The sequence below is a fragment of the Lissotriton helveticus genome, chromosome 1_1, assembly GCF_964261635.1.
Source record: "Lissotriton helveticus chromosome 1_1, aLisHel1.1, whole genome shotgun sequence".
Taxonomy (NCBI): Eukaryota; Metazoa; Chordata; class Amphibia; order Caudata; family Salamandridae; genus Lissotriton; species Lissotriton helveticus.
The window spans coordinates 1,158,554,809-1,158,578,930 of NC_136057.1; the positions used below are offsets into that span (position 1 = coordinate 1,158,554,809).

General features: G+C 41.5%; 1 protein-coding gene across 1 annotated transcript in view; it reads left to right on the forward strand.

The window, feature by feature from the left end:
• The window catches only part of LHFPL3 (LHFPL tetraspan subfamily member 3), a 765,165-nt gene that overhangs the window by 653,373 nt on the left and 87,670 nt on the right, over positions 1 to 24,122 (forward strand). The window contains exon 3 of the mRNA XM_078679051.1: positions 17,693 to 17,719. Coding sequence (XP_078535177.1) covers positions 17,693 to 17,709 — 17 coding nt within the window. The 3' untranslated portion in view covers positions 17,710 to 17,719. The remainder of the gene's footprint in view (positions 1 to 17,692; positions 17,720 to 24,122) is intronic.

The window sequence follows — 24,122 nt, forward strand, 5'->3', positions numbered from 1 at the left end:
AGTACAAGGTGAATCGGAGGGTGAGACGCTTTGATGGAAGTGTGAAGACAGGGTCCACCCCCTCAAAACAACCCAGTTTTGAAAAATTCCTGCACAACCAAATTCGTCGCAAGAAGTGACCATTCCCCTGTAAGTTTGAAGTCAAGCTTACTCCTTATGTCTTAGCATGCATGCGGTTGTTTCATTTGATCCTGACAAAAGCCAGATTCACACACGGGTGTACTGATTAAACATGTTGACCATGATTGCGGAGACAGTAGACTACTAATATCTTAGAGATATCCAACACTGTTTTTAAACTTTCCCTAGGCCCTCACTATTAAGTAGCCCTGGGGTAGGAGGCCTTGAATCCATTTTAAACCACTTTCACTTCACAAACAAAACAGTTCCCTCTAGACAGCCACACACTAAGTGTCTCCTTGCCCATCTGCATTCTGATGGCTCATCCTTGGCAGGATGGGAGGGGAGAGCTGACACTCACACCTGAATAGAAAGTGGCCTGTCCCCACACAAAGGGTTGATTAACCCCTGTAATGAGTCTGGAGCCTTAGCTAGTGAGAAAGGACCTATGTGCACTTCAAAGACCTCATTTGAAGGTACCCCCACTTCAAAGGCACAATTGGGTATAAGTACTGGGTGTCTGTACCCACCAAAGCAGAAACTATTGGACCTGTAAAGAACCTCTGTAAGAAGAACTGCTGTACTGCTACAAGGACTCTCACTCTGCTCGACTGCTGCTTCTGGAATAACTGCTTTACTGCTGTGCTGCTCTGCTGCCTGCTGCTCTCGGACCCTGCTGAGAGAAAGCTGGAATTGAACCCAGAATGCTCTCCAAGGGCTTGTTGGCTTGCCTCCTATTGCTTTAGACGAAAGTCTCATCACCTGATCCTGCGCCTGGTCCATTGGAAGTGGACCCAGGAGCTTGCCCCAGTGAAATTGATGCATCTCCAGTCTGCGTTTAGCAAAACTGGCACATAGACCCTGTTGTGGAAGCAGATTCAGGGCATCACAGTTGGAACCAGAGCTTAAGAGCCAATCCATCAGAACCAACTCATAGCTGCTGCTGCAGAGGGGAAGATCGGTGCGTCCCCTTACTGCATGGAGAAACCCGGTAAATCATCAATGAAACCAGCATCTCAGTGCATCGACTTCTGAACTGATGCATCGCCACCACTGAGTGAAAAAAAATCAATGCATCACCTCAACTGCGGGATCGATATAGACACATCGCTTGGCTGCACCCCTCATCTCGCTGTTGCGGCAACCAGGATCAAGGTACGGTGTTCAGCAGTCCTACATGGCTCCTGTATACGGCCCATGCTCCATCGCGGTTGGCCTGAACTCTTGACTTTTCCCAAGAGGAGCGTGACCAGATAATTCCCATAGGCTCTTATTGCTTCTATGTGCTATTTTTATTTTATTCAAAAAATTAATTTCTCTACTTCTACTCACTGGAATTTTGTCATTCTGGTCTTGATTTATTTTTCTAACTTGTTATGGATTCTTTTTGTGGTGTTTTCATTGTGTTACTGTGTGTTTTTTCACAAATACTTTACACATTGCTTCCTAACTTAAGCCTGCCTTCTCAGAGCTTAGCTCCCAAAGGGTGAGCACAGTATAACTTATGGTGTGTGACTGAATTGCCCTGACTAGGATTGTGGTCCCTACTTGGACAGAGTGAATACCTCTGCCAACTAGAGACCCAATATCTAATATTTATATTGCAGACAATGGGCCTGTTGTTTTGGGTTTTTCCTTGGATGGTTTTCCACGTGGGGCATTCAAAGCCCAGTCCTGGCTGAGTTTGCGTGCAAAGGCTTTTCCCCTTGACTTATGACCTGGTAATCAAACCATTGTGCTGGTGATGTAACTCATTGGTTGCCTCTGCAAGATGCATCTCAGTATTGGATTCTTGTTCTAGGACCGTCCACCTAGGCAGTTTCAGATGTGGTGGTCCTGCCTGTCTTATGTGAGCTTTTGTGGACTTGTGGTGAATGTTAGGATTATAGGAAAAAGAGAACACTTTAACACTCGAGAGAAGTTTGTTTTTTGATGATATCATATGATGTGGAACCATCGATCAGGATTCTAGTTTACTCAACACCATTAATATGTGAAATTAAATAGAATATTGCCACTGAGCTGGCAACAGGTGCGTTCAATGGGTCTATGTTATGTTCTTCTTTACTTACTATACAAGGAATCATTAAAAACCTCTCTCCCTATTCTATTGTAGGTGAACATAAAGACATACCAATGATGATACAGTTGGAAAATAATGTTTTATGTACAATTTATGTTGGTTAAACAACAGTTTCCGTTAAGGATGAATGCCATTAACATAATTGTTTTGTGATTGTTTATTAGTAGGTTTATTAGTAGCCATGCTACACAACTATTTGCAGCAGACTTACCTTCTGGACAGAAGCTTCATTATTTGTTAAGACACTTGCCAAGTATATTGTGATTACATTTTAGATCATTAGCAGAATAATGCCAATGGTGATGTGTCCTATAATGCTCCATCTGCACATGAAAACAAGAAATGAACAATGCCATTTAAGAAGAATCATCGTTACAGCCTGGATAAGCAGATGTCTAAGCTATGGAAATTACATGACTAAATAAAGCATACTGCTTAATCCACAGCCAAGTTTGCATAAGCCACGAAGAGTTGAAAAGTAGGCCTAAAAATAGATTAGGACACTAAAAATCATCTATAGAGCAGAACACAGATAACCACAAGCATTGGCAAATCCAATAGGTTTAACCTATGCAAGGAAAGGGCAAAAGAAACAAGGGACAGCAGGAAGTGGGTGGGGTGGTGGGAAAGAAACAACAGACAAAGGGAGGAGGATGGGGGTTGGGAAAGAAACAACGGACAGTGGGAGGAGGGCGGGGTGGAAAAGAAACAACGGGCAGAGGAGGACAGGGAAGAAACAATAAGCAGCAGAAAGAAGTTGGGGGAAGAAACATGAAGGAAGGAGCATCAACAGGGGGAGGTGGGTGGGATGAGTGAGATGGACTGCACACCCATGCACTCTAAGAATGCATGAAAAACGTTTTTACAAAAGTACCTGCAGCAGCCTGCGGCCAGTGGAAAGACACTCACCGCACACAGGAAACTGTACTTGTCTATGTTATACGGCAGGGACAAACATGAAGGCCCATGATGAAGCTGGAGATGGGGAGGAGACGCTAACCAATAGAAAGCAAGGAAACTAGAGTGACGTTGAAGCCAACCAATGGTAAGTAATGTGCGATTTGTAAGCCCGATTTTTTTGTTTGGTGCTAACAGTAGATTTCGCTGGCAGCGCATATGCATTGATCAGGTGAAGCCTAAATAAGGCGAGAAGTAAAAGAGGAGCTGTTTGCATGTGACAAAAGGAGTATGACAAAACTGTCTCTTTTTAATGAAAATGAAAAGCATATAACTTAGTGGCAGAGAAAGTAGAAATTAGCAAGGAGTTCCAGCCTTTGGTAGAGTCAAAAAGTAATAGGCCTAATATAGGGTCTTGTTGAAATTAGAATTGGGTAGCAGGTATTTTTTTATATTTATTGATCTAGAACTCCACAAAGATCCACGAGAAATAAAAAGAATATACACAGTCATTACATCACTACAATCACGATAATATCTTCACTATAAGAATAGAATTTTTTTTTTAAATCTAAACATTTTAAAACTTATATTTTCATTTTGAGCGAATAATTAATAATGGAGCCTTTTCTACAGAACACTTACCACTATTTTTGAAAAGGGGTTTAAAAATGATTAATGTATAGGCCCAGACTTAGAAGGTTATCAAACAATGCGTCTCAGAACCCACATTTTCTGCGCTGCTTTGCATGACATGGTGGGAGCACAAAAGCAACATAACTACAGGGGGAACATCCTTTACAACGCAACTTTTACCACGCAGTGCCTTTACGACGCAACTTTTACAACGCAAACCATTACAGTGCATTGCGCTGGGGGGCGTTATAGGATAGGGAATAAGTTTAATTTACTATCCAACACCTTCCCTAGTGTCCACGGGGACTGGAGTTGGAATAGTAAATTAAACTATTCACTATCCAGCACCCCAAAGCGCTATGCGTTGTAAAGGTTTGCGTTGTAAAAACCGCGTTGTAAAGGCATGCGTGGTAAAAGCATGCGCTGTAATGTCATACATCCAACTACAGAGATGAGGCACTATCCTGCTCTCTCGCTGCCGAGCCCCACATACACACCTTAGCACCATTGTGCAACAGTATGTGCATGATGTCTAGCATACATTTTTTACTAAAATGCTACCCTTTCAGTGCAAAAGACTATGACTAGATAAACTTACAAACTTTTCCCATATTGGATGTGTGCTGTCCAGTGCAGTGCACATGCAAAATAGGAGGGAAAATTAGGAGAAATAAAAGTATTTCTTCTTTCAACGCCTGCTTCGAAGTAATTGCAACTGACTGTAGTATAGCAATATTATCTAATGCAGAACTGTTTACTTTAAAACCTGCTTGCTCTATTGGTATTATATAAGTATCAGTTGCCCAGCATTGGATGTGTTATAAAGTATTTTACCTACTACATCTAATAGTGCTATCAGCCTATAATTACTAGAGAGGCAGTTATTATCTCCTCTTTATAATACTTCTGCTCCAGGAAGTCGCAATTTCTCCAGAGTGGTAACATTAGAAAATAGCAGAAAACGAATTAGGGACCAGAGGATAGCCTCTATTTTTATAATGTTATGGGGATTTGATCAGGACCCATAGCCCTGGATGATCTAGATCTCAAAATAAAACTTACATTTGTTTTTCTGGATTTGCCTATATTCCTTATTCGGAGGAAGGTTATTAGACAAAAGGACTTCAGGGTTATTGGGAGTGTTAGAATCATACCAATTTGTAAGATAGGCCACCACTCTATTTTTGCATTTCATCCCAATTATATTCTAATAGGTTTGTGTATTTTAGGAGACTGCAGCTTCACGCAGGTCAATACAGAGATGCAGTGCCTGAAGTCTTTTATAAGAGGTTTTATGCCTTGCTCTCCTTCTTATCATGGCACATATTAGTTTCCCTTTAACTAGGTAAAAAAAATAAACTGCCTTTAAATTGGTCTTGATTTCTTTGGGGTGATTCCATTCAAGCTGGCTACTCATTCCAGTTATCTTGAGCTTGAATAATTTACAAGTTTGAGGTCTAACATCTAAAAAAGTCCTCATGTAATATTTGTATTGTTCAAATAGATGTTTTTGCTGAATTGGTTATGCCATCAGTTGTTTTTTGTAACAAGCAATGCAAGTTCACAATTTTATTATCATTTCAATGCTTTCATCCATTGGATTTTCAAAGAGACACAATTTCACCCTTCATATTTCATGAGAATATACTTTCTTGGCAGACAATGGCTCTATAATATAGTATCCTAAGGTCAGTTTGGGGGTTGTCTATTACATGTAGATGAGACAGAAGACCAATAGAAGAATGTGACAAAATTAGGTAGTCAATTACAGATAACCCCTAAAACAGGAGTGTGTGGGATTTTTAGGAATATTTTTTTAGTCAGCCAATTATTAAAACACATTCATGGTTCCTCAAAAAATCCAAAGATTATTAAACCATTGTCATCAACTGTAAACTGGGGGAATGCAGATGAGGGAATATTCAGAGCTTCTTCTCTTTATTTGTCAGCTAAGTTTTCTAATGCATGGTTAGAAACTTTAGGATTAAAGTCTCCAGACAAAAATATAAAATTACATTTTTTAAACTCAGTGATTTTAGATAAAGAGGGAGGCAGTATCGATTTGGTCAAAGACAGGTTTTTAGACCTGGGGCCATATAAACATTAATCAGGAGCCAGGAAGATTTATATGAGCTATCGGGCGTTGATATAGTTATTTTCACATATTGCTGAGTGATTATAGAGATAGGAGGGCCATACATTCTTAAAACAAAGTTAATTTGCAATTCCTTTGCTGGCATGTCCAATTCTGGAGGTTTTATCTGGAAAAATGAGAGCAAAATAATGATATCATTATAAAATGGCAATGGACTAAGTATGTTGCAGACAAATGATGTGTGCTTTTAAAGAATCTAAGAAAACACATTTTCTGGATCTGTGAAATATCTTGTCATATTCCAGGAGAGGCCACGTATGCCTATGTTAAACTCTGCAATTTTTCCTCTGACACAACTTAGATTGTGATTGAGAGTCCGGGCATGTCAATCCCAATGTGTCAGATTATCTAAAACATTATGGAGCTACATGATTGTTAATTTTGCTGCATGATTGATAGAGACCTCCATCCTAGCTCCATAGAAGTTACTGTAGCTTGTGCACCCTTTAATAGCCCCTCAGAGGGAATACAGGTATTATCATATCAATCATATAAATCATTTTCCTTAGAGGATTTGGATCAACACCTTTGACTGTTTGATGGAATAAAATAGGCATAACATCAATTCCTCCACTTGGAAAATATACACATTTTCCAAAATCATTTATCTTTGAGTAAAGGCTACTCTGGATCATCTGTCATATTAAGAATCCCACATAGTAACAAAATTGCTACTTTTGACCATTTTTAATACTGCAATTTCTTACCCAAAAATTCAACACAAATTATCTGTTTAAAAAATATTTTGATTGTCAAATACAAATGAAGTCTAAAGTTAATGACATTCTACAAAACCTGGGATCTTTAAGTGTTTTAGCCTTTGTGATTCTTTCTTTTTTTTAAAAGAATATTTTTATTTTGATGAAAGAACAAAAAGAGCACACCAACGCTGTAACAACATATCAATAAACAGAGCTGTAGAGCATTGGCACAACATCAGTCTGTACAAATCTCACTGGTAACGACTTGGGTGCAGGCAGGCAAGCAATAAAGAACAGATAGGTACAAGTACGAGCATCAACCTGAACATTGAAACCAAGCGACATAGGTCACATTTTCATCCTCCGATACATCCAAGTCATACAGCCTGATTCATCATTCTCCCGTTTTGCGAGCCCCTAATAGCGATTCATAACGAATCGCTATTAAGGACTTGCAAAACGGGATTCATGTAGGAATTGCAATAAATATTGCGATTCCTACATGTTCCTTATTTGCGATTAGCTAATTGCTAATCGCTAATAAGGAATAACTCCCTATGCATTCCTATGGGCCTACAGGCCCATAGGAATGAATGGGGAGTTATTCCTTATTTGCGATTAGCAATTAGCTAATCGCAAATAAGGATACGATTTCAAGGGTGCAGGGGTGTCCAAAGGACACCCTGTAGCACCCCTGAAATGCAATCTACATTGGTGTTGCGCACACACATGTCCAAAGGACATGTATGTGTGTAACATGCAACTTAGAAAAATGCATTTAAATGCATTTTTCTAAGTTTTTGCTATTTACCGAGAGGTCTGACCTCTCGGTAAATAGCGGCCCACAATTGCATTTTCGCAATTTTAAAATGCTTCATGAATTGCATTTAAGGAATCTCAAATAGAGATTCCTTAAATTCAATTCTTCGCAAATGTGCGAATTCTTAAATAGCGAATTTTGCATTTGGGATGATGAATCCCAAATGCAAAAATTGCACTCACAAAAGGGAAGATTCTGAGAATCTTGCCCTTTGCGAGTGCAATTTAGCTTGATGAATCAGGCGGATAGTAGTTCAAACAACGACCCCAGGCCTTGTGTTCTTAACCAAGATGTATGGGTAGCTAATAATGTATATTCTGTTGTGTTAGAATTAAGCTAAATGCTAAGCATAGAGTTATTGTCTATAGATCTCCCATGAGACAACCCTACCATCTCAGTGCACACCTAAGTTCGATCTGGTAGACTATTTTTAGGATTGACTGAATTGAAGAGCTCCGTTATATGAATTATGATTGGTGGTTGTGAATTTGGGTTTTCTAAATCAGTTGGTTGCCTTTTTGAGACATTCAACAACATAAAGGAGTCACTTAACGGTGGACCAAATTTAAGGTTTTTTTGCACTTTTTTTGCTATATCCGCCTTTTTTGTTTTTCACTTTTTTCTTTTTCAGTTTTAGACTGGTGCAAGCTTTCGTTTCTGCTACCGGTACTCGCTTTTCTTTTTCTTTTTTTAAATTGGATAATAAGTCAGAGGAGTAATTGGAACCTTTGTAGGGGAAGGCAAAATGTTACCAACAAGAGACTCTTTAAGCAGTTTTCTAAGAGAATAAATATACATCTTCATTTTCTTGATTCCTATATCTAGATATAAGGGTTTGGATGGGTAGAGGTAAACGGAACTATTGAGTTTTTAGGGTTCAGAGGAGGGTTGAGATAAAGGGAGGTAAGGGGCTTACCACTTAAATGAGTGGTTGAGACCCACAATTTAATACAGTGATTTGTGCTTTGTAATGGTGAACGCATTGTATTACATGTGTGGTAAGGTAAGCATGGTAAAGGCATACATGATAACGTCATACAAAAACTGAGGTCCTCCTACTGGGTCCTGACACATCCTTCTGGTCTCAGAACTGGTGGCCTTCCAGTATAGGTGCTCACCCAACCCAGTCCATAAAGTGAGGAACCTGGGTGTCATCCTTGATGATAAACTGACCTTCCAACACCAGGTCAACAAAATCGTCTCTTTGGTGTTTCTCACATTAAAATCAATCCTCAAAGTGCGCTCATTCTTTCCCCCTGAAGCAGTAAAAACACTAGGGACGGTCCTGGCCAAGGCTAGACTGGACTATTGAAATGCATTACACTTATGCCTTCAGAAAAAGCACATGGCTAAACTTCAGTGAGCACAAAATGCTGCCGCCAGAATGCCGCCAGAATGCTGCTAAACGTTCCCAAATTCCAGTCCATCACAGAAGGCTTGAAAAAACTCCATTGGCTTCTTATGAAGAAAAGAATACATTTCAAAGCCCCATGTCTAGCATACAAAGCTATTCACGGAAATGGACCCGCATTCTTGAAGCAACACTTCACATGGCACCATCCATCAAGGCACCTATGCTCAGCACACATCAAACTCCTCCAAACACCAAAATTCAAGAAAGCGAGTTGGGGAGGAGTAAGCTTTGTCTTGGGTACTGTGAGGTTGTGAAACCTGCTTCCGTTACATATCAAAAGCTGCCCAACACTGCTGGGTTTCAGAAAATTACTAAAGACATGGCTCTTTTCAAACTAAAATATACCATCTCCGGCAACCTCCTCCGCAAAGCGCCTAGACGCCCCCTGGGCAATCGTGCGCTATATAAATTCTACAATCAAATCAAATCAAACATCCATGCTGCAAAAGTCATGTCAATGTGCCATACAGGTTCTCATGCTCTTTCTGGTAGGAATGACCCGTGAGCTGCCAGGGTAAAGTAAGAAAAGAGTATTGGCTGGCTCAAAAGGTAGTGGTATGCATTAGTAGTGACTGTGCCTTTAAAATGAAGTGTAGGGGCTGCTAAGAGAACAAGATGGCCGTAGAGCTTTGGAGTTCCTGAGTGAAGATGCCATTTTTCAGCTGCCAGTGTTTCTCAAGCCACCTATGAGCTGCGATGGCGAGTAAAAGCAGAGAATACGATGCCGAGCTCCTATTGGAGTAAATTCAACAAATCCCTTGCCGACTGTTTTGTTGCAGCTTCACTTGAACTGCTCCGTACCCACTGCTAGTAATGCATATCAAGCATGGTCAGATGTCACCAGTCATGGTGATCCCCATTGGGCCATCGCCCAAGAGGCAGCAGCAGGTGATAGGTGCACCACTGTAGTGTGTGAAGAGACGAGGGCTGCTCGAGGAAGGCAATCAGTATAGAGAGTCTCGAGGCCCAAATGGGACAATGAGGAGAGGCAAAGGTCCGACATGGCATGGAGTGACATCAAGGAAAAAATTCAGCCCGCATGGATGAAGATCACTCTAGCCGTTTTTTGGGCTGGATGAGCAATGGAAGTTGCTCCTGGACCGTGGATTGCTGGTCTTTTATGCTCTACCCTAATGCGGTGTATGTCTTGTGACCCAGACTTAGAGGTGCTTTTGACTGTTTGCTGCAGGCAGAAAGCCTTTGGTGGGCTGCATCTTTGAAGAATGAACATGGCAGTGAAAAAACATGGCAAAGAGGATATATTCAAGTCACATGGAGGTTTAAAGAAAATGGGGTACCAAGAAATAGCAAAGGAAGGGATAGAAACTGAGAGCCTCATGTCCAGAAAAATGACAGTCCTGCAGTCTATAAATGTGTGGCAGCAAAACGGGATGTGGAGAAATTGGGGAAAGACATCGAGGAGAGGGTTGAATCTTTATCAGGCAGAGCTCGCTAAATTAAACAGGGGCAAGGCCTCCTGATAAGAAGGCCAATGTTCTGGTTCTTGAGGGTCAGGTGAAAGAGACACATGAGGCCGACAAGGGATGTCCTACTCATGAAAGTGTGCTATTGAGAGGGACTTTAAGATGCAGGTTAGGAACCGTTTTCAGGTTTTAGGGAGCAACCACCCTTACCTCAGAGACGTCACTTTTTAAAGAGATAACTGGAATGCTAAAGGGGCTAACGGAATCATAAATTTACGGAAATGCATGACTGGTTAAGAGTGTATACACTCTTCCCTTCAAGAAAATCGGGGATGGGGAGTCAGGTGTGGGTACCATGATGGCAATCTATGCAGTAGAGGGGATGGGTAGATGCTTAATGAGGCCACCAAGCACAAATGTTGTGATATTAGGGCGGAGTTGTCTTCCGTTTTATCCTGTTTTGTGTAACATAACCTTATCAAGAAAGATAATACTCCTGGCGATCCCCAGATCTCTTGTGTCTAAGGATCTAACAGCTTTGTGAGCTTTCCTGTGAGACTGACACACACCAGGAGAAGAAATACCCTGTATTCAAGTAAAAGCTACTAATTGTAGTGAGCCTGAACCCGAGTGCTGGGTTAATTTAATAATCATGATAGTATTGTTTTGTGGGGGCTGGTGTTGGTGGCAGAAGGACTCTTAGTAACTTTGATAAGGGCTGGGGGCTTCTCCCTGAGGGAAGCGGCAGAGATGCTGTTTTTTATCTTTTGCTGACCTGTTGAGCTTTTCTTGCTTTGCTTCTTTGCTGTTCCTCTTTCCTCCCTGGCACACTTCATCCAACCCTAAAGTATTTCAAATATGCGAGTTCCTAACAGTAAACTTGAAAATTGTGATATTTATGTATGGGATGGTTCAGATGTCTTGTCATTGCTTACGGTGGTTAATATGTTTGTGTGACTTTGTTTACCAAATCAAAGATTTAACCCAAAATGCAGCATGCACATGGAGGTAACCATCTGTGGGAGAGGATCGCCACTTCATCCCAAGGTTTGCCCGCTTGTGCATACATTGCTGTTCAGGCCGAAAGTTCTCTGTGACAAGAAAGGTACCAACTCAAAGAGAATATTAATTTTGATGAGGTGCTGCTATGAGCAGGATAATCCTAGAGGTGGATTAGCTAAAACATTGGTTACATTTAGTGCTATCAGGCGGATACACATATATATATATATATACACATTAGAAGCTACACCGTCAAATAAATGCATGCCACATGATTTCTTGATCTCATACATGATATTAATTAGTTGAGAGGCAGAAATATGTATGTTTCTGAGCAAGCCACACTACACCATCCTCTGCTGACTGATCTCCAATTGGAGGTATATTGCAAATTAATAATTTGCCCAGGACTCAAACCCCACAACTGTTCCAGTAGCTCTAGGGGTTGAGTGAACACCAGAGAGCTGTAAGTCACAGATTGTATTAATGGAATGGCAACTCACTCTTTCCTTTTTGCAAGGAAGTTGCAGTTAGTAACACTGAGTTAGATTTGAATAATACCTATTCTTTCAGTGTTTATAAAAAAAACTAGTTTGCCGTACCTCTCAAAACAATTATTTAAAAATATCAACGATAAAAGTATAACAGCCAGTCAAAATGTTCATCAGTCAAGTCAAAGTAACTAAGGAAGGTACTGTTTGTACCAACATTCCTTTTTACCCATGACATAAATTCTGAGCTAGAGAGTTGGGCCTATTTCGGTTTGCGATACAAGCTAATCATTGTCGCTGACACACATGGTATTTGGGAAAACACTGAAGGTGCCAGACCTTTGAAGACAATAACAGAGTGCCAAACTTCAGTTTCACAGTTATGTGGTGTCATGCATTGGTGCCACCATGGTCGTATCTAGGAGGTAGGCAGCCTAGCTGCATCCTTTGAAAAACAGTAGGTACACTACACCCAGGTTGTGCAGCACTTAGTCGGTATCACTTCCCCAGAAAAATCAATGCGAGGGTGAAAATCCAGGCAGGGAGGGTTGCTGTCTCTTCTGCCTGCATTGTACAAAGAGATCCTAAGGGAAGAGTTGATTTCTTTCTGACTGCATCTGGTTTCTTGTCTACTGCACAGAGGCCCCTTAGAGGCACATACCTCTCAGGAAGGATCCTGAATTTCCTCTTGGCATGTCCACCTCTGACTAATGCCTACTTACAATCTCTGATACAGCCACAGGAATTAATTGCTAACATCTAGGAAGGTGTCATTTTCAAAGATACTGATCTCATTGAGTTTGAACAGGCTGCAGTTAAGACTAGACTTGCTACCATACTTTGTCAGCATGACAATATACAGCCAGTCATCGTCTTTCATCTGAACAACTAATGCATACTGGATGTTGTAGTCTTGGTTCCAACCAATGGAACTAATTGTGTAAATATACCTGATTACTAGCAACAGAAAATCACATGATTGGAAATATGGTGTCCTGCAAGATTGAGTGATGCACAAAGTAGCTAACCTTATCAGGGGTTGACATTTTCCTCAACTCTAAATTAGATGGGCTTCTTCCAAGAGAGCAGATCAGGTTTTATTTATGTCTCCCTGTATGGGTACTTATAACTAAAAAGGAGAGAACCACTAGCAAAGTGGTGTCGTAAACAATATGAAAGCTGTTACATTCCTGACAAGGTTAACATTTCGAGCCAATACTGTCCAACCCCCGACACAATTTGTGGAGCCCCTGCCAACAACTAACTGCAGTAGCACAGGCCATACACATGCTTCTTACCCAAGGGGGTTGTCTTCATGCAATAAAATATTTCTGGGCAAGGAGGTTTGTCTTCTGAAATGTCTTGCCGAGTACAGTGGTTGCACCAGTTGTGTGAGGGAAGAGGGCGACCTAGGTCATCTGCTGAAGAAATACCTTCCTCAGGCTCCACTATCAGCCCAGAAAATGGATTTGGATCGTTTTGTACTACTACTAATGGGGCAATTATTGTAGCATTATTGGCAAGCACTGCAGATACCACAGTCATACAACCAGAAACGTGAAACTGTAATACAAATGCAAATCAGGCAAGTCAAAAGAATTAAACTGATACCATATGCATATCCATACCTTAAATGACTAAAGTGACCTGACCAAGGTTTGGTTTTATGGTCATTGCGAACATATTTGTTTCACTGAGCGGTGAAAAAGGTCTCTGTTGCCACTCCACTATGCAAACGGTCTCATATTGTCTCCCCGCCCCCTACTATGTACACAGCTCTGTTGCTTTCCAGCTAGGTTTGCATAAAATAGGTCTAAATATGTACAATACATGTACACATAGGCGTTGAGCCTTATGGAATATCAGCATTCTGTGAATGCAAATAATTGAAATTAATCGTTTATATTACATTCTCTCTTAATTCTATTTTATTTTATTTGCTAGCAAGAGATCAATAAAGACCAACACTTCTCATGCCAAAGGGATTCTGGGAGGAGGCACCAACAGTATCTGCAGCTTCCATGGAAGTATCTGTTAACTGCATTTCGTGTGGTTTATCCTTCTGCTAGGCTGATTTGCCTTGCTAAACATACATCTGTGCATTTTCATACCTGTGAGCTCACGGTTATGGGAGACAAATTCACAAATTGAAAAACTTTGAAGCTTCATAACATTTATGAAATGTCCCCACTTTTAACGGACGCAAGCCCCACAACCACAAACCGTCCTAGTCAACGGCCAGAACCTTTCTAATTCAGTTTTCTAGATGGTAAAACAATGAAAATGTAACAGTAAAAATGGGTTCCAGATTTACACTGTCTTTTGAATTCTCTCCGGTCCCTAGGAGTGGCAGGCTCGGCATTAGCCTGGATTGCCTCCTTTCTTAGTGGGCGTACTTTCCAGGTCTTTTCAGCGACAGCAGCATCTGCCATCTGTCCATCGGCGCACGGCGTCCCCCAGGGGTCTATACTCAGCCCTCTACTGTTTAACATCTATATCAAACCCCTGGCTACTATCGTGGAGGATGCGGGGTTGGCGCTATTTTCCTATGCCAATGACACCCAAATCGTCTTCTCCCTATCAGGCAAAGACGGGAACAACCCCTCTGCTTTGAAGCTCGGTTTATCGCTTGTAGCCGAGTGGATGCAGAGGAATTGTCTTAAGCTAAACGGGGAGAAGACGGAAGTGGTGATATTGGGCAAGAATAAAGATCTCTGGGGCCCCCAGCATTGGCCTAGTGATATGGGGCCGCTCCCACAACCAGCGGCGGTAGTTCGTAATCTTGGATTCCTTGTGGATGAAAAACTATCCATGAGACAGCAGGCTACAAAGGTGGCTGCCATCTGTTTTGTTACTCTAAGATGGCTCCAGAAAATTTTATGGATGCTGCCCATATCTTCCCAGAGAACTGTGGTCCAGGCGTTGGTTGTTTCCCGCCTGGATTACGGTAATGTTCTCTATCTCGGAGCTGACGTAGCAACAACCAAAATTCTTCAAGTGGTGCAAAATGCGTCTGCCCGTCTCCTCCGTAATGTCCCAAGAAGAACTTCTGCTGCCTACGCCTTGCGCGATCTCCACTGGCTCAGAGTTCCGAGTCGCATTAAATTTAAAGCCTTGTGTTATCTGTTTAAGATCAGGCAAGGCTCGGCGCCTAAATATTTGCAGAATTTGGTGCAACCCTATAAACCTCACCGTATGCTGAGATCATCCGAGAATGGTGATTTCATCATTCCAAGGTTTAAGCTTGTAAAAATGGGTGGTCGGTCTTTTTCCCATCTGGGCCCTAAGCTCTGGAATGCTTTACCGGTGACTTTAAAGTTGGAGACAAACATGCTTCGTTTCCGGAAGGGACTCAAAACTTTGCTTTTTGAGTGTTCTGTCTGATGTATCAGTTCCATCTTTATTACCTGCTTTTCTTTCTCGAGTCTATCTCTAGCGCCGGGAAACTCACTGTGGGTAGCTGTGCGCGTTATAAGTCTAAATAAATAAATAAATTAATTAAAGACACCAAAAGAGGAAACCAGTGCAAAATATGACGTTCACACGAAGTACAATTTCATGCATACCAGGTTAAAAGTGCATTATGGATAGCGTTTGTCTGGCCGCAAATTTTGCCAGTACTAGTGTTTGTACTAAAAATCTACGTTTGTGCAGAAGTAACTTAATAAACATTCATCACAAAAAGCACAACAAAATGCTTCTTACACTGACAGATAAAGAACAGAGTGGATGGTGAAGGGACCGGGAGAGGATGAGTGGAGAGAATAATGCAGAGTGGGGAACCATTATGTGGGGGGGTACGCTTAGAGAGTGAACATTTTGCTGAAGAGATGAGTTCTGAACCAAACGGGATAAAGGTTTGGACCAGCACTGCACCACCACGAGCTATGCGAATGTACCCAGTTTCTCATCTACGAAATAAAAATGTATAATGATCGTACCCTAGGTAACAATAGCATGTTCATTTTAAATGAGGCACATTTCTCATTCCTCTAGCAAATTACATTAAAACATAAAAGTATTTTTTCAGGAGACGCGTATTAGGTCATATGAAGTGAGGAAAGCAGGTGCAGCTCGCCAGAAAGGAAGAAAGGTGCAGACATGACTGGAATAGAGAAGAAACCTATACTCTAGATAAGATCATAACATGGTCTTGGTCTTATAAAGCACATGGAAGCCTTGGTGCGAGGGCAAATGGACCACATGTGTGAAGTAGCTTAAGTCAAAGAGAAATGTTAAAGTTATTGCAAGCTGGCACATAGAACATATTCAGTGACAGAAAGCTCCATAGGGTAGAGCTAGAAGCTAAAAGGCATGGTGCTCAATCCTCCTATTCTTGAAAAGAGCAACCACAAAGTTTGATGGACAAGTGCAAAGTGTAAACAATCATGCACTCGGAGGCAATGATGGTTGGAGCAGGAGATAAGGAATCATCACAATACTAAATCACACGTACTACTCATAATGAAGCATTTTGTTGTGGCTATTATTTCCTAAGAAAAACTGCAGGCGTTATTAGGTATGGGGTATTCCGGTAATCCGAACGAAAAATAGTACTAAACGTTTTCATGACAGTCAAAGGCAGCCTTACCTGTCCCAAATAGTCCACAGGTGTGCATATGTGGTTTCAGAGTCCCTTTGTGCTGAAGTTGAGTTGTGTATGAACTTGCCTGGCATCAAGCCCAAGGCTATCGCCGGAAACCTTATAAACCTTTATTTCGTCTTTTCTTCTGTGACAGCATTCTTAAGGTTACCACAGGTGGCAGGTAATAGCCAAAAGATGTTACAATACCAAGAATGTTAAGGTTGTGAAACAAACATGAAGCAGAGAAATAAATCCAAATGTGTAAAGGGAGTCATTGTCTAATGCAACATCAGTGCCTTCTGCAAATGACCAACAACATATCTGCAAGACCGCCTATGCACCGAAGAAACTGGTGATAGTACACCGGTTTCAACAATATATACCACATCGGTGGTTACCTTTTGGGAGGTATTTGCAGGTGGCTTGCACCGGCACTAGTTTTTGGGAATGGAGACTATTTCTTATCACCCTACTTAAAGAAAAATGAGATACGCAGAAAAGGGAAAAAAGAAGAGGAGGAAAAAGATAACAAACCAGTGTCGAAGGGCAAAAGCAAAATGATACAACACCTGCATGAGTGAGGTAAAGTGGCCAGGAAGTGGAAGTAGTGATAGTATAAGGCTTGTGGCGGACTCAATACTAGGCAGCCTTGCCATTCAGCAATGTCGGAGTTTAGAAGCATCATGGTCGACTCCCTAGAGTACATTTGGGGTGCTACACTTATTTATTTAGTATTCATTTTTAAGCACACACTTCCCAAAATAATAATTTCAATATTCACTGTGCGGCCTTGCTAGACTGTCATTTAAGTGCTTTATACCTTCAAATGTCAATGTATGTAGAGTGTTCATGGACAACTAAACTCTATGTTTCCTCTACGTTGTTCCCTAACACCTCTTCTAGTGATCATCACAACATCTTCAATGCTGATAAGGCACATTTGTGACATAGACTTGTGTTCTCTTTGCACAAAGCTAGACACACTGCAGCACATTCAGATTGATCACCAACACAATGCTAGATATTTCAGTGGCAGCTTTCCTTGCATCCTCCTCAATGCTGGTAAGTGTCTCTTTTCCCCTGTGAAGGGTACTGTGAATGGCAGTGGTGCTGTGTCCCATTAGGTGTATTTTTGATGAAGAACTGGTGCCCTGTGGTCTAGATCTGGAGGTGAACACATAATATGTCACCCATTATCGCTATATTTCTTACATAAACATATGCACAGTAACACTGCATCTTCATGCTTGCCGACACGTGTTGACACACTTGTCTGACACCCTATTCTACTAGGAGTGAAGATAATTTGTATGGTATTAGAAGCCTAGCACACCTTAACCAGACTGTTTTTGCCTTCTCTACAGATGATGGAAATGCTTAAAGTAAATGAGGTATGTAGAGTGTCAGCCATCATGTATGCATGGCGCTCAGTGAGGACAGCTGTGATGTGCGTGTCTCTTCTTCTGCCTAGTCATTTTGCATGGCTTTATGATGTGGTTTTGTGTGTCATACCATTAGGTAGCATGTCCGTGACCTAGTTAGGATGACCACATATCTCCAGGATGCAAATGTAAAGATCAAGGAACCCTTATCCACTGAGGTACCCCAAAGCATTGTGAAATTGCAACCTTGTCAACATGGAATGCAGGACACATCATGAATGGTGAGTCCACAGCCATCTGGAGTTATGTAGTCACCCTATTGAAAAAGCGCATTTAAATCACTATCCTTTACATCAAGGTTGATATTGCTGTATGTGTTGTTAATAATCTATAATAGTGACACATTTTTGTAAGTTCAAAAGAAGAAGGTCCATTGCATAATATATATATATTTTATTTACATAAAACAAGATACGTTGCTTAGTACCCATGCCATTTTCTGGCACTTATTCATTTCTTTCTGACATGCTGTCAACAACTGATTGAGTTCAGGTGAAGCCAAAAGAATGATTTAATATGAGAAGGAGAAACAATAACCCCAGGCTCATGAACAGCATTGTCCACCTTTCTTCCCACTCCTTACCTTTTTCTTGCGTTAGCCTCCATTTTCAGTGGGATTTCCTTTATTAGAATCTCTGGCAGAATCACTATGACTGCAAATGGAGTTGGATACATGTGACTGCTCTGACACTGCTGGTGAGACTAAACGCAAATTTAGGAGCAGCACAGACAGGCTTGTGGGAGCCCACAATGATTTTGAGCAAACAACACGCTGCTTCTGTGCAAGCCCATACCTAGATGCTTGTGTGCGCTTAATACCACCTTGGCACATCCTGTGGATTTCCTGCATGAACAGCAGCACAACTCCAGTTAATATGTAAAGAAGTACATAAAGGGCACTAACGTGCTAGATATGTACTCCACCACACTGGATCTGCCTACAGTCTTAGGGCTGTGGCCATTTGCATTTAGTGAAAGACAATTATTTAAGTCAATTAAACAGTCATTGGTAATACCACTAATGAAAGACTATTCTCTAAATTAACGTGACTAATTATATGCCTGCATCAAGCCTTCCGCCATTGTGAAACAGGCTAAATGGTAACCTCATAATCAGACACCAACAAACATACAAGAAAATCACCCGTTGCAGGTGAATCGATCCAGGCAAATTACCCCATTTGCCCTGCTGCACATCAAACAGTGCTTAACTAGAATGTACCAGCAAACCTGGTTCTTCTTGACCTGGTGTCTTTGTTGAGCGGATTCTGTGAAATTAACCTGGAAGAGCTATTTAAATCTTGGCTTAGGACACACTTAATTGGCAGGGTCCACATGGCCCTGGCACATGCGGATTGGTTCAGGGGCTCAAGTACCCTCATGCTGATCGATTTTGAGAAGGTATTTGACTTAGGTTGTCTGGTCCATCCTTGATGACACCCTACAAGGAATGGGATGTGGGCAACAATTCCGGATTTACATCTGCCTTCTGTACACCAATCCCAGGGCCTATGTCCAGGTTAAAGGGGCACTCTCCTCACTTTCAGATAGGTAGGAGAATCAGACAGGGCTATGCATTGTCCACTCCTCCTATTCGCAGTAGCCATTGGCAGTCTGGTTCTGGTGCAATGCTCAGATTTGGGGCTTTAACTGGGGGGCACCGAGAATAGAATTGCAAAGCCCTATATGCAGATGACATCTTACTTTTTCTCTCACAGCCCACCATCACTGGGCCCTGCCTGGTTCACATGCTCACCTTTATGATAAGGTCTCTGGGCTGATGAACAATTGGTCCAAATCCTCCTAACTTCTCTTCAAAGTAACAGAGACTGTCCTGACTGGCAGGAATAGTTGCACAGCCGCCATCTCAGTTTTCAGTACTTGGGTCTCCACATTGCACTGGACCCACACTTGACCAGGGCCTTGAACCTCCAGTTCAAATGCATGAAACAACAATTGACCTTCTCAAATGGGCTAAACTTTCCCTAAATGTTCTGGGAAGGGTGTCCCTTGTCAAATGATGACACTACCCAGGTTTCTCTATGTCTTTCAGAACATCCCCCTCCTCATCTCCCGTATATGGTTAACTGACCTGTCAGGGAAGATCTGCATCTTCCTCTGGTGGCAAAGACCTCCCCGAATAGCACTTGGCAAATGCGTTTAGTACTTATATGATGGTGTCATAAGAAGGGCAGATATTCGCTTTTACTATTGGGCCACCAATATCCATGTAGTGAATGACTGGATGAATGGGGGGTGGTGATATGGCCGGGCCATTCGCCTGGAGGTGGTGATATGGCCGGGCCATTCCCCTGGAGGTGGCGCAACTTGGCCAACAGGCTATGCTGGGAATGTTATTTGTGAACCCCATCCCCCACACCCTCCCTGAAGTGACTAGAGTGACCTTGTTGTCATTGCGATCAATGTTATGCTGCATCGGGTGGGACGAGAGACTTACGAAGGAACTCCCCCTAGGGCATAGTAACTGGCCGAGACACACTTCTTCCCTGCGGGGATTTAGATCTTGGGACCTATTATATATATATATATATATAATCTCAATCCACTCCGCGTATACAGATTTGCGCTTCAAAACACGGACACGGACCCAGATTTCAGTCTTCTTAGTTGTTTATTCCTTGTGCCACCATAACGTTTCGGCTCTGACGAGCCTTGATCACATGACGTGTATATATATATATTTATATATAGATAAATATATATATATATATATACATATATATATATATATATATATATATATATATAGATAGATAGATAGATAGATAGATAGATAGATAGATAGATAGATAGATAGATAGATAGATAGATAGATAGATAGATAGATAGATAGATAGATAGAAAGATAGATTTATATCCAAATTTGGAAATTTCTGGCACAGGATGCTCATGAAATTTTTTGCAACAGGAATTTGCTCTTCATAAATCTCAATTTTTCCATTATCTGTAACTGTGGCATACCCTTAGATCTCACAGTGACTCCCTAGAAGCCCAAATATAAGTCACTGCATTCCAAAATCCATATAATACATTTGTTGGACCAGTTTCGGTGTTGAAGGAGAAATGGGAGGGTTGGGTGGGAACCTTGGACGATGGTGACTGGAGACATGCATGTATGTCTTCGAGGGTCCTGACTATTTCCTCCAGTCTTCAGCTAATTCAGATTAACTATTTACACGTGTTGTACCTCAACAACAACCCGTCTATGGCACGCACAGAAACACCCTTTTCAGCACAGTTTCTGTTGTTCAGAGGAACAAGGAGGTTTCTTCCACTTGATCTCGACATGTCCTGTTATTGCGACCTACCAGTGGAAAATGTCCAATGTCTTGTCAGGAGTTTTGAGGGAGACTAGGGAAATGTAACCCTGAGTGGCACTATTGGGTATTCTTGAAGACTAGGAGAAATCTTGGACTTTCGCATCTCTCCTGAAACTGGCCACATGGTGAACGGCAACGGACTGGCACTCTAAGCTAGAGGAACCCCTTTACATGGCCAAAGGATGCCCACAGAAAAACAACAAAATTCAGGGGAAATAGTGGACTTACTACGGGCTAAATGGGGTTCTGAAAACACCCATTTGTATCGAGGAGATGTATAAGTAGTCTCATATGCAACTGCACTGTGTATAGAGCTCTGCTTGTTCGTTGAGTTTTACATATGATAATACCTTGGCTATGCACACAAAATCTTGGCTTGGGGTAACAGTAAAAGCAGTGTTTCGAATTAGACCATTCCAGTCAGATTGACTTCAATGGCTTAGACTAAAACCGTGTAAACCAGCACGGGCCAATGTCCGCTGAAGAGTTCTGCTGTGGAATCTCATTGGAAAGGGCAGATTCTTCTTTTCACTATTTAAGTGAGACGCCTTGGACAGGCAGTTTGGATATGCAATTTAAAATTTAAAATTTATGGCAACAGCTTTCAAGTGGTAATCCTATTAACAGGCGCACGGACAAGAGACCATAAAATAAGTGTCACCCAATAAATAATGTGCTTGCTAGAGCTTTTTGCCTGGACACTATTGAACTGTCTAATATTAAACACGAGGAATGTTGGCTAGAGTATTCATTATATCACCCTCTGTACATAGTCTTAAAAACTTGCAGACTCTCCAACCTCTGCTAGGTAAGTCAGAATTTCTGCCAAAATTACAACAAAGCTGTAACTATCAACTTATGTTCTTCAAGTACATTACATCTAACATAGACGTGAGAAGTGTGCAGACCGTGAGAGCTGTGCAGACTGGACTATGGTAGCAAAACAAAACCAGCAAACTGACCTCTCAACACAAATTGAGAGCTCAGGGGACTTCCGTACTGCACTAGACTAAAGAAGTATGCTACGACAAGAATGATGCCTTCTGCGATTAGCTGAAAGAAGATGCTTGTTTCCCAACATTTTCTAGAGTAGCCTCCCAGAAAATGTTTTGAATGTAGACTTTTGATACACATTACTTGTTCTAAAAAGCTACAATCCTGGATATTAAACTAAGCACTATGCACAAGACGATTGTCAATATATCATGGCAACAGAGTAAGTTATGATTAGTCACATTGAATAACCCTTAAATGGCTGGAACGTCTCCCCCCAGTGCTGAGCCCTTTTTTGGCATTTTTGGGGTAATACACACTTAGCGCTCCATAAAATGATTTCCACATAAGCGATCCACGCCAAAGATGAGTACTTTTTTTCCAACAAACTGGGGATTCTAAAAGTACACAAGGTCTGTAGATTCTCCTAGAGGGGCCAGAGAAAATAGCCAAAATATATCTACATTTTGAATTTTGGGGGAAAAATAATGAAATAAGTGCTCCGGATAAAAGTGTCAGTTTTTTCCCCTAAAAATGGCATCAACAAATAGTTTTCTGTGCTACAGTCATCATTTTCCCAGCTTTCAGGGAACATGCAGAGCTGATTAAAAAAAAGTATATTTTTATCATAGGTTTGGCATTTTGCAAAAAGGTGGCCCATTTTTCCTATTTTTTTTTGTGCCCTCAACCTACTTGTAGTTTGTGGTGGAAATTACTGTGAAACCCATGAGGGATCCAGGAAAGATATAGATCTAAAAGATAGACACAATTCCAAATTCAGCAAGGTGTCAAATGTGTAGATCCTTCAAAGATTTCTCAAAGAAACTATGGGGCCAATTAGGATGTCGGTCGGAAAACCTCCAATCGCAAGGCGGAGGCTTTTCTACTGGCATCCTTGGTTTAAACTCCTACCACCCAATTGTAAAGAAGGCGGTTGGAGTTTAAACTGGCCAGTCATTCCGGCTGGTTTCCAATGGGCTCAAGGAGCCCATCGGTCAGTCGCAGGCCACTCATGATCCTTTAGAATAGCATTTTCACCATCGGTATTATGATGTCTGTTTCAGACAGCCTTTCCATGTTCAGCTGTCCAACATGGAAAGCCTGTCAGAAAGCAACTTAGGGGGCCCCCAGCAGGGCTCCCATCCCTCAGCGGCCTCCGGTTGGGGGTCATCCCTGCACCATGTGTGCCACGCGGTGCATGGATTCACAGAAACTCCCATTTCTCAATGGGAGCTTGTGCTGCGACTCACAGCAAAAGCTTCCATAGAGAAATGGGAGTTAGGTTGCATCATAATAGGGGATGCGTAACTGCCAACCTATGGTCGCCCGCCCAACATCATAATAGGCCCCTAAGTGTTGAAATAAAGAAATATTGAACAAGAGTAGGAAAAAATGGCAATTTGTGACAAAGTTCACTTTTGGTCACAATTGTCGCTTTACAAAATCAATATACCATTACATAGGCTATACCCTTCTGGTTGCTGGGATATAGAGGGCTGGTAGGTTCTCCAATAAACCAGGGTACCCAGAGCCAACAACTGAACTGCACCAAACAATGGGTTTTCATTGTGTACTGAGAATAGACCATTTCATATGATGAAATATGTAGAGTGAAATGTGAGTATCAAGGAAACCTATGTATTCCTGAAATGGGCACAAGATATGGAGTTTAGGAGCAGTGAGTATTTGTACATCTCTGATATTGTGGGTTCACCTACTAGCTTATGATGTAGAGGGTAGTATACAAAATATCTTCTTATTACACACTGGATTACATTTGAAAGGCGCAAATGCATCAAAATCCAATAGGTAATAATAATTCTTCTACTATTTTATGCTCCCACATGTGTTCCAATACAATTGGTACCTCACTTGTGTTTATAGGACTAGTGACTCTGACAGGAAATGGCCCAGAACGTAACATGGACAACATGTTTTTCCACTGACAATTGACCTTTTTGCCATTGTGAATAGCTTTGCATTTTGAGCCCTGTGGATTTTGAGCCCTGGGCTCAGCG